General features: G+C 39.3%; 1 protein-coding gene across 1 annotated transcript; it reads right to left on the minus strand.

The window, feature by feature from the left end:
* Positions 1 to 2,425: 2,425 nt before the first annotated feature.
* On the minus strand, positions 2,426 to 6,639 carry LOC140224437 (uncharacterized). The gene is made up of 4 exons (XM_072299424.1): positions 6,379 to 6,639; positions 4,175 to 5,637; positions 3,446 to 3,631; positions 2,426 to 2,614 (listed from the first exon to the last, which is right to left on the minus strand). The coding sequence occupies exons 1-4, from the start codon at positions 6,483 to 6,485 to the stop codon at positions 2,481 to 2,483; spliced, it is 1,890 nt and encodes a 629-aa protein (XP_072155525.1). The 5' UTR covers positions 6,486 to 6,639; the 3' UTR covers positions 2,426 to 2,480.
* Between the last annotated feature and the right edge of the window lie 4,560 nt (positions 6,640 to 11,199).

Here is an 11,199-nt window from a genome sequence, read left to right on the forward strand (position 1 = left end):
CGGCCCCGCCCGCGTCCTCCTACCACGCTTTATCTATGACCTATCGGTGCTCCCTTCTCACTTCTGATTTTGCAGCGCCAAGTTTCAAAGCGATTGCGGTAAATTTGTAAATTGCGTCAGTTAAAAGAGTGAGCTGAGAGGAAACACCAAAAGAATTTTAAATTTCATACTTTGCCTAAATAGCATGAAAGAATTATCATTATTTGGAGAAATGAATGACTGAGAAAATAGATTGTCTGGTCTTGTGTCAAAGGCAAGGACTCATTTCCGTGAGCAACACTTTACAATTTCTCTTTACCGCTTATCACAATGAAACAGAAGGAAGAACAATCAGAAGTGAGGAGAGATACACGCAAAGAGAGAGAAAAATTTCACTAATTTTCAAAATATCAAATACAGGTTTAAGATATTTTTCCTTGCAAAAAATTAATTTAAGCGTTCATGATTTCACTGATTGCAGAAGGTAACTTCAAGAAAATTAAGTAATAATTGAATGGCTTCAAATATTCTTAGTATACACGGAAGCAGGTAACACACAGTTCCCTGCATTAACTTCTTTTGAACTCAATGATGCGAATCATGAGCCCTGCACGGAAAAAATTAAATTGCTGATTTAACAATTCAATTGCTAAAAAAAGTGACTGGATTATTTCAAAGTAGATTTAACAACAAAAAATTCCTAATTTGACCGCCCCCATGGTTAAATTAGCATAGGTACAATAGTAGTTAAAGTAGCTTTTTTTGGTTGTGAAATCCATGTTGAAACATTGCAGTCACTTTTTTAAGCAAAATAATTGGTAAATCAGCAATTTAATTTTTTCCGTGTGCAAGTGTATTCTTGAGGATGCAAATTAAATGATAAGAGTAATTTTGGGAGGGATAATGTATTCTGTATTATGCAAAAAAATGAAAACATTTTCAAATTTTAAAAATTCCAAAAGATATAGATTTTTAAAGACTTCACTAAGAAGGTACAATAATGGACAAACCACAAAGACAGGCTTAAAAAGGTATTGGAAAGGTGTATTCTGCTGATGCTAATTTTTCATGAATCATCCTGAAATTTCTGTGGCAGACCTAACTTAAAAGTTCCGAAAAAGAAATGCACATGACAAAGCAAGTTCATGTGAGCAGTAGCCAAGCAGGCGTAATGATATCAAACAATTGTATACATTTCATTAACATTAGATTTACAGTACATAGCCTCACATTACATTGACAATACTTCATTTACATATATTACATTTAAATTGTGTTTCATGACATTTCCACTTAATTTTATAAATTTATTTGTTATCCTACAATATACATTCAGTGCCAGATTCCTTAATTTTTAATCTGATAATTAGCTTTGCAAACAGAGTTAAGAAATTTCGAGGAGAGATTACAGGAAGAAATTTCATGGGGAAAAAAAGATATTTCACAAAATTTCATTCAATGAAATTTCTTTTAGCAACTCTGTTTGCAAAGGATGCTGTGCTGAAAAGCAAATCAGTCGATGAACAATTAAACATGTTTCAAGGTTTTGATTTTCTTCTCAACCTTCTTCTTCTTGGCAAACTGAGTTGCGGAAAGGTTCTTATTAAACCTTTGACACCACCATTTTACATTGATAAAAAACACACCATCGCAGATCATTTTCAACGTGGCTTCAACATGGTCCTCATTCGGACAACTTTCCAGCCATGAAAAATCATACTGTTTGGTCATGATGGTTATGATGGTTTCCCTAATATTTCTGACATAGGGTCGTTTATTTAGGAAATCTTCCACAAAATGGAGGCAAGAACCTACACAAGTGCTTAATTTCTGTGTGGGATAAACTAAACTACGCTTTGACTTATTATACTCCTTTTGGCTGATCCAGGAGTGGAGCGGCGCTGATAGGCCCTACATTATAATCAGTCTTTAACACTGGCTCACAATCTAAGCATTTAACTTTACTGAGGATAGATCTGGCTACGCTGCCTGCAATATATGCAACTGTGTCAGCCTCACCTCCACCTTTGAGAACAGCTGCTTCCATCTCTTTCTCTGTCTTGCCACCAATTGGGACTAAACTGTCTAGAACTTCGCTTACACTCTCAATTGGTTCAGCCTCAGCTTCTAGAAATGATCGCAAGTTCGTCAAAAGTTTGGCTTCATCAGCTTCACAGTTCATACCTTTAATATCTAAAAAGGCAAAGTTATTAATTATGATTGTTTTCAATGCAGCCGCAAATTGGGGGCAAGTCGGCCTACTGTTACCTCCGCAGTTAGCTCGAATGAGACCAAACAAGTTCTCAATCGGATCTTGGTTGAGACGCTTAGGATCTAAGTATAAAAATCCTACCTTTTTCAAATCTAACCATAAATACTTAATTGCTTTAAAAGTAGTAATCCAGCCAGGTATGTGCGGAGGAGGAGCTTCTTTGCCAGTGTATTTCCAGGTTCTGACAAAGCGCATACTTTTTTCATAAAATGCAATGTGAGGGCTCTTTTCATCTATTCGTGGTGCGCAGCACTTTCCCCTTATAGGGTATCATACCACGACCATTGACTGAATCGAACATGTCATCCACGCTCTTGGTGAAGTAGGCAGTGAAAATGGCACTTGGATCATCCTTTAAAACACCTGGAATGAAACAAATCAGAGCGAAACAAAGAGAATTAGAATTTCAGTCGGGTGCATCACGGACACATGCATAATGAAACAAACTTGGCACATTTACATTTGAATCGATAATGAGGTGTTATTAGCAATTAGAATGTGACATTGCTCGTGCAACATAAGCATCTATCAGATCAGAAACATTATCTAGGTATTAACAACTATGGAGCTCCCCGTAAAAAGGGCCCGTAGCGAAAAACAGCGTTTAAGAAAAATGCGTCTGAAATTTCCATAATTACTATCTGGCCACTGTCCGTTACTAATATCAGAGTTTTGATTTCAATTCCCGATATTACTTACCTTCAATGGCCAGAGACTAATCATGGAAACTTAAAATTCAATTTTCTCCAACACTATTTTTTGCTGCAGGCTCTTCTTCTGAAAAGCCCCTCAATTATATCAAAGATTCATTTAGAACTACGGTTGTAGCACGCACTTCTTGGAGAAACAGTTAACAGATTAGGAAAACTTTTTGGGTATTGAAAATGAGTATTGAAAATTCTGAAGCAAGATCTTTTCTTCCAATGCTTGTTGGAGGGGGGGGGGGGGGGGGCTGCTGACTGGCGCCGTACCTTGTTGCTTTCATGACTGTTCCTAAAGATGGAAAGAATAGCAATCTAATGAAACAAAAACTGTATGAAACATTCCACAAAATATTTTTACTCCAGAAAGTTAGAAGGGATTTACTGAAAAAACGGATTCCCTGCTCTGAGTTTTGACACACTAAGGTGAATAACACAAAAAGATGGAAATGGGGTGGGGGGGGGGGGGAGAGAAATACAGCCTGATCCTTACCATTCCTATGTTCATACTCGACAGCACTGGCAACAGTATGGCTAAGCACATGAGCCGCAGCAGCAACTTTCATCTTCTTACATCGATCAGGGTTCAGGTCATCGTCATCTATATGTGCTAATTTGCGGAAAACCAATTTCTTGTCTTCCTCGGCTACTTTCTGGATATGGGACCACTTGGCTGTGCCTGGAACAAGGAGAGTATTTAAGAATTATTAGGAATTCTATGCCACTTGCAGGATCAATAATTATGTTTTAAAAGAGTTTTAAACTTAAGTTTGCGTTCAGCATGACAGATGATGGGAAGTCAAAAAATCTTACCAAAAAATGCTCCATCAGCCAAAAAAAAGAAAAAAAAATTGAACAAGGCAAGTATACGTTTAAAATTTCATCAGCAATTTTCATCCTATGAAAAAGTCTCATGCAACTGGATGTTCCAAGATTTCTAGAAGAGAAGGCTGGATCTGTTACCAGAGGATGCTAAACTTAGTTTGAGAATAGTGGACCTACCCTAACTGAGCATTGCTCTTCCACTCCTTGCACATAAAGTTTAAATCTAAATTTTTCAGTCCCACGACTCAAAAATTAATTTGAAAGAATATGCAAGCTCGCAACATCCAATTTAGAGGAAACTTGATCAACAATTGAGGCATAACAGGAGTGCTTCAGTAATGAATGGAAAGAGAAAAATTAGAAGAGGGAATTCTGAATGGTAATGAATACAACTCACCGGTCTCCTTCTTCCCATTCATGTCCACGGTAAATGTTACATCTTTGGTCATAAGGTTGTTTCGGGTGCATTTCAGCAGGTGACAAGGATCCAGGATAGTGTGGATTTTACCCTTCTCTTCCTCATCTAAATAGAAGTAAGGTTCTTCCGGTGTTGCTCCCAACTTCTTCAGGGCACTGACATTGCTCGTCCCCAGGTCACAGACAGTGGATGCTATGTGCAGGCCTGCATCTCTGCATGCACGGATGACATTCTTGATGAAAATCACCAGTCTCTCTGCGGTTGTCGCTGAATGGCTTAAATAATATGCCACAGGTTGCTTGTAATGGCGCCGCAAACCTTGTATCATGAAAACCAAACCATGGTCTGCCAACTTTGAACTGACCCCTTGTCCTTTATGGTCTTGAAAACCTTCGATGCGGTCCTGCCCTCGGTTGTACCAGAGCTGCTGGCGCAGGGAAATTTCATCGAACATTAGTGTGCAATATCTGTCGAGCGGATTCATCGCTGCTACTGATTTCTTAAGAGCGTCTAGGACTGGTTGACAAATACCAGGTGAAAAAGGAACTTTAGAGAGTACGGAACGTAAAGTACGAGCAGAGGGTAAAGGAAAGAAGGTTCGGAGTAGGGCGTAGTTTTTTGGGGAGTTCTTGTGCAAGGTTAGCGCTTGAATCTTATCCTCCAACGTCCATCGCCTTCCCTTGGGCTTGCAATTCCCAATTCTTAAAGTGGATTCTATGAGGAGTTTTAAAGCAGGTGGAAAATTTTTGAATGCAGGTAAATCAATGACAGTTTTCGATGTTCTTACTTTCAAGTTTTTAATTTGATCTTTCATCCTTTTTAGGGACCTTTCTTTCCGCCTGTTTGACAACAGAAGTCGCTGCTTTCGGGGGGTTAACTTATTGAATCTGGTGACATTTAAATCTTTCAAAAGGGATCGTTTAGAGACTGGTGTTTTGTTGGAGGCAGTTAAACGGGCAGAACGTTCATTAGTGGAGGATTCTGGCGTGACTGGGGTGTTCTGAGGGTCCAGCTGTGGCTGAGGGATTTCAGGAGCAGAGGTAGGAGTAGAATCAGAGGAGCATATTTCTCCAGGGCAGGTGAGGGGGAGTTCTGGAGGAGCGGAAGGAATTACAGGATCAATGTCCATCGGTAAAGGACCATCTGAAGAGGTGCTTGGGAATTGGTCGCTTGAGGAATCACTGGGAGGAGTTGGTGGATACTGAGGTGAGGGTTGCGGTGGGTATAAGGAAGGAGATCCGATGGGATAGGAAGAGGACGGTATAGAAGAAGGAGGAATTTTGGGTATGGAATGGATGTGGAGTTTTGAGGGATTAACTTCCTGGTAAGAATCAGCAGTAAAATGAGCTCCACAGATAAAGACTTGACGCATGTACAGTTTCTGGATTTCACTGGAGTCTAGAGGTGCCTCTGGTTTGGAAAATTCTGCCCAAGTGTTAACCCTGCAACACAGAAAGAATTCAAGAGAATTAAAATTATGTTTCAGCATAAAGAAATGACTCATTAAAACAGAAGTTAATTTAGATTATTTTTAATTAGGTCATCCTTAGAGTATTCTTAAGTCTTCAAATTCTGAATTACAGAATCCTTCAAACAGGCTTCTGCTCATCATCTTTAGTAAGCAAGTTGCAAATTGACATCATCAGTATTGACCTCATAGCACATACTTGCTTCATGAAGCAGACAATAAAAATGCATATTTGACTGGCAAAATGTTTGCACGACGATATGAGCTTGGGTGTAAGTGAATGCTGCGTCGAGAGTGCGGTAAACTCACACCTTGTGTCACAGAGAAAATTACAGGGAGATAAAGATTGCATAGACTTGGCAAGGCCAAACTCAGAACTCTGATCTCATAGAGAATTTACAAATAGGGATATGCTTCCTAATCATATTTACATCTAGGTTAAAACTTATAATCCATTCTTTTAACGTCGTCAATCGGCACAGGAAGCAGCCAAGATTCATTTTTGGGCGACACAATGTGAAAGGATGTACCGAGCAATCTGATACTTGAAATTAACTTCGAGCCTGGGCCCAGATTTTTCGAAAGCTACAGTCATCAGTAAGATACATATCACGACCCATTATCCATGACATTAAAGGGGAACACGGCTTGAAATATAGTTATTGGTGCAAACCGTGAGAAGAGAAGAGTGATGAATAAAACATGCATTATTTACCTTTGGGAATTCCGTTTTCCGGCAGTCGGGAAACGATGGAATAAGTGCGACGAGTTTTCTTCGTTATGGAAGCATCCATCGACGAAACACGATTTAAACTTGGACATTTTCACAAATTGTCAAATATTATAAAACTCCACACAAACAAATCCGTTCAATTCAACTGTTTACACTTTTGCGAACGTACTCGTATACTCGTAACCAATAATTCACTATGGCAATGGCTATGGCTGATTCGGAAAAACCCACGTGAATTCCATGCCACACCGACGGAGTAGGCTTCGAGATCAGCTGACCGCTGACGTCTCAATTTCTGCGACAGCAGCGCTCCATCGGTCAAGCGTTGAAACCAAACCTTCACAAATTCCCCCCACCTGACTTTCCACCCCCTGTACGCGCACCTCGACCAGTGTTCAGTGTCTCGTGCGCCGCGTGACCGCTAACGTCTAACGTCCTAACGTTCTATCGTCGCTGTCGCGTCGTTGCCTCGCTTGAGTTCTTTACGTGCGTGCGTCAGCGATTTCCGTTTTTCGGCGTCTTGGTGATTTTCAGTAGTGCGTGTGTGTACAGTGCTCACCCGAATTTCTTCACATAGTACGTCGGTGTGAAAATTGATTTGTGCAACTGATAAGTGCGAATTACTTCGGATTTTCTCTCTTTTTTGAAGAGTATTTTTTTTTAAATCTTTGCTCGCTCATTTTGATACAGACTTCAAAATAGGGAGTGTTTTTGGAGAGGGAAGGCTTAATCGACCTGACGGTAATCATTTGCTTATTTTGTACTGAAACGGCGTGTTGAAGTAGATTTGGATTGCATTTTGCAAAAAGAAACCAGGAGCATTACAATGTTGCAAATCCATTTGCCATTTTAATATAACAATTGAAATCCTGAAAAAATAAAGAATTTGCATGGTAATTTTGTCTTAAATTTACAGTTTTTAGCGAGTAAAATAGAAGATGTTTATAGATCATCAGGTTTTTCTTCCAAGACAAAAGAAGTTGCACAATCTTAGCAACATTGAAATGCTCCTGGTTCCTTCTTGCAAAATGCAGTCCATTTGTAAGTTGACAATTTCAGTAGGCCGAAAAAAATCTCAATTCCGAGTATTGTCAACCTGTAAGGTGCAGAAATTGGCGATTGAGGATATGAGCTGGAAAGCACAGAACTAAAAAATGAACCCTTTTGGTTTGGATGGATGTTGATACATGTTTTTTCAGGACCTGCACGATTGAGGCCTTTCTAGGGACCAAAACACCCATCATTTAAAGACGTAAAAATCCTTAAAATGTTAAATTTACTTGGTCATTGACACTCTAAAAGGGTGTTGAGAAAAAGCAATCACTAATCATGCTCAATTCCGAAGCATATTCAGGCTTGTATTGAGGCAGATGATAAGCGAGCAATGATAATTACAAGGACGTGGGTCAAAGCCTCCATCATGGTAATACATTGAGCAAATACTCAATCACTAATACCTTCACCAAAGAAACATGTACACATACAGCTTGAAAGTATTTCTAAGTGGGTGCTTTATCTACTTTCACTGGGTTTCGTTTAGATTTTTTACATTCGTTTTTTCAAGAAGCGGGTGTAGGTACGTGATTCTCAGCATACTCAGACCAGTAGCGTGGTTTTCTTTGCGAAATATCGATTGATCGGACAATGAAATCTTTGAAAAGAATCGATTAACCAGGTGTCCGCGACGAACACCTTAATAATCGATTCTTCATCATAGATTCAAATGGGAAATGACGATGATAGATTGTTCATTGCCTCGCCACTGAATCATACGATAGGATCTAACTTGGTAACTGGGAAGGATGTAAATTTTCCTCAGACCTGCGCGCATGAAAAATAATGGTACCTAACGGCTATCATACTATTTGTCTGTAGACGGTTGCTTGTGTGTAGCTACTTCGTAAGAGGAAATCAAGTAGGCAGTGGCAAACTCTAATGTTGGTCATGTACGTCTTGTAAATCTACTACACATATGGTTTACTTTATCAAGAGTATAGCGCTGGCTACCATATCGGAGAGTCAATCGGAAAGACTCACCCTGAATGAGCTTAACTGGATTTTAAGCAGTCTGATTCCCTCCCTTGTTTCAGTTTTTATTGCAAAGAAAGTAAACAATGTAGTATCATAAAACTTCATTGGAATTTTTACCCAAATTACAAAGAAAATGCTCACAAAATATCAGGGTCGAATGTTACTTAGCTCTCCGTTGTTAGGTGGAATCTAGTCAGATCCGTGCAACTGAGGACGTGTTGGTGGCTCAACATTTAAAATTTGGCCTAAAATTTTTTCTCCTTTAACATTTTTAACGAAGTAGTTAGGTAAATTTTTGCGAAATCTTAGCTACCGTTCAGGAGACGTTCTTGTGCGCTAGAAAAAAAGTCTCTTGGATCCAGAGTGCCGACTCTTAAAAACTTCAACCAGAAAAAACGCTTTTGATTCAATCGGATTTCAGCTTGCATCAAAGAGAAATCCGCTTAAATTAAGAGACTCGACTTTCGATTCAAGCAAAAATCCGATTGAATCAAGAGTAGTTTTTCTTGTCCAATTTTTTCAGAGTCTGGACTCTGGATCTAAGAGATTTCTTTTTACTAGAGTGCATTTTGCACCTCCGTCAAATTTGAAATAATGCTCAATCATCTGGAATATTCCCACGCCCATGTGCAGAGTAAGAGAAGAATAGCGCACAAGTACGTTTTTCATTTTTCTCTTTTGGGCGTAATGTCCTATTGAATGCAAATTCGGTGACCTTCGTATTCGGTATTTTCAGCATGTAGACTTCTAACCGGAAGGAAATTGCCCCCAAGTATGAGTTTCTAAAAGTATAATCGTTTTATTTCAGTTAGAATTTTGCGCAAGAAATCTTGCAAAATACAGAATGACTTTTTTCTTGAGGTTAACAGACCCCTGCCCCGTGGCCCGCTATATCTTCAAGACAATTTGAAAGATTTTGGATTGTCTAAGGTATCGTAGAGACGATCCCGGGTCATTTTTTGGGAGAGTGGACACGGCAGCAGGTTTTTTCCGGGATTATAAATTGTTTTCAATCATATTTCACAACTCTCCTCTCGACGGATGTAAAAAATGTTGAATATAAACTTCATAAGTTAGTTGGTATGTTTCACATGAACGGAATAAAATGAAGAACGAAACTCTTAACCGCAATCTAAACACGTGTTCGTCCACGCTATAGAGACGTATGTTCGCAAGTGATGGATTGAAAAAGAAGAAGAAGAAAAAAAAGCGATAACGTCTCTGGACCACAAGACTCGGTTAAGAATTATATTAAATTTTGCAATTTGGAGCTACCTACAGTTTCTGGCTCTGTTTAAAAACAACGCATGCACATAGGATTTGCGTGCTAACATAGTTCCTTTTAGCGTAAATGTACTTTCTTGGTTTTATCATCATTCATAACTCTAAAGCATTATAGCCTCGAAATTGCGAATGGGTCAGTTGCGCTGGTCCCAAAATCGCGTTTTGATTGTTGATTCCTTTTAATTATCTAAAAATAATAAGATTTGTCCGATCAACAACTTTCTACGTTCAAAATTAGCCAAGATACCGCCCTTTGAAAAGTCGAATTTTTGACGTCATCCACCGCGGTAGTGAACCCTTGGTTTCCTCCATGTTGCTTTCATCAGTCGGTGTGACGCACATTATCACCGGTTATTTAATGTGACAGTCGGATTAAAGCAAGGTGGAAGAAACCAAAGGTGTCCGGTGTCCCTCTGTCCCTACCGCGATGGATGATGTCAAAAACCCGACTTTTCAAAGGGCAATAACTGCGGGTTAATACTGAGCGCAGAAAGTTGCTGTTTGGACAGATCTTATTATTTTTAGCTAATCCACACGGAATTAAGCATTAAAACACGATTCTGCATGTGACTAGCGCAAATGACCCATGAAAGCCCTACTGCGGTTCCGCCCTGTCGTTATCAAATCTCATGTCATTTGATTGTTTTCCAGTTTTAATAAAAGGACCTCGGGTGCCTGGTTCCTTATAGATGGTAACGAGCCAAGAAAAATCTCATGTGCTGCAACCCCCATTCATACAGTTATTTCGTCAAGTACACATAAGTACAAAAAAAATCCTCAATAAAATAGGATAATAGTAAGAAAGTGAGCTATTCGACTATTGTAACTTTTGCGTAGCAAAAATTGCATAGCCGTAGAAATGCAGGCAATAATTATATCATGATTCATGCTATAACAACTAGTGGTTCAATAATCTTCGAACTTCTAATTTCCCACAGCTGTTACATCACTCTGCGAGTTCATTATTCTTGTGGTAGAGTCCAAACTCTTATTTTTCTGAAATCAAATTCTGGTTGCGCGTCAGTTCAAAGGCCAAAGCCAAGGAGCCTTTGAGAGCACCTTCTTCCAGCAAAGTTCACTTTGCCCGCTGATCGGAACCGGTTGTTTTGTTTTATTGTAATTCCCGATGTACACGCTTTTGGTATCCAGGTGCGGTAGAGAATCTCAAAGTCCGCAAGAGAAAGTAATTCCACCTTCTCGAGCTATGCTTCCAGTTCCAACGATCAGTCAAAGATCATCATTGTTTGGGGTTTTTCTCCCTCTAGGTCTGATCAGTTAACTTTAGACCCTTGGGTTGGCCACTATCTACTTTCTCCTTAATTTCCCTTTATCAATATTATTTGTCACCATATCGACAATATCATCATCGCAAATCGCTTAATTTACTCTTATCAGTATTAATCAGTTCAAAGACAAGGAGCCTTTAAGAGCACCCTCCTCCAGGAAAGTCCACTTTGCTCGCTGATCGGAACCGGTTTTTTTGTTTTT

Source organism: Bemisia tabaci, chromosome 4 (assembly GCF_918797505.1).
Source record: "Bemisia tabaci chromosome 4, PGI_BMITA_v3".
In the NCBI taxonomy this organism is placed as follows: Eukaryota; Metazoa; Arthropoda; class Insecta; order Hemiptera; family Aleyrodidae; genus Bemisia; species Bemisia tabaci.

Bases quoted from the DNA above. Each gene is read 5' to 3' on its own strand.
- LOC140224437 (XM_072299424.1), bottom strand. From the start codon at position 6,485: ATGTCCAAGTTTAAATCGTGTTTCGTCGATGGATGCTTCCATAACGAA. The intron at 5,638-6,378 runs GTAAATAATGCA...TCTGTGTTGCAG, and splicing joins GGAAAACGGAATTCCCAAAG to GGTTAACACTTGGGCAGAAT. The intron at 2,615-3,445 runs GTAAGGATCAGG...GTTTCATTCCAG, and splicing joins CGAGTATGAACATAGGAATG to GTGTTTTAAAGGATGATCCA.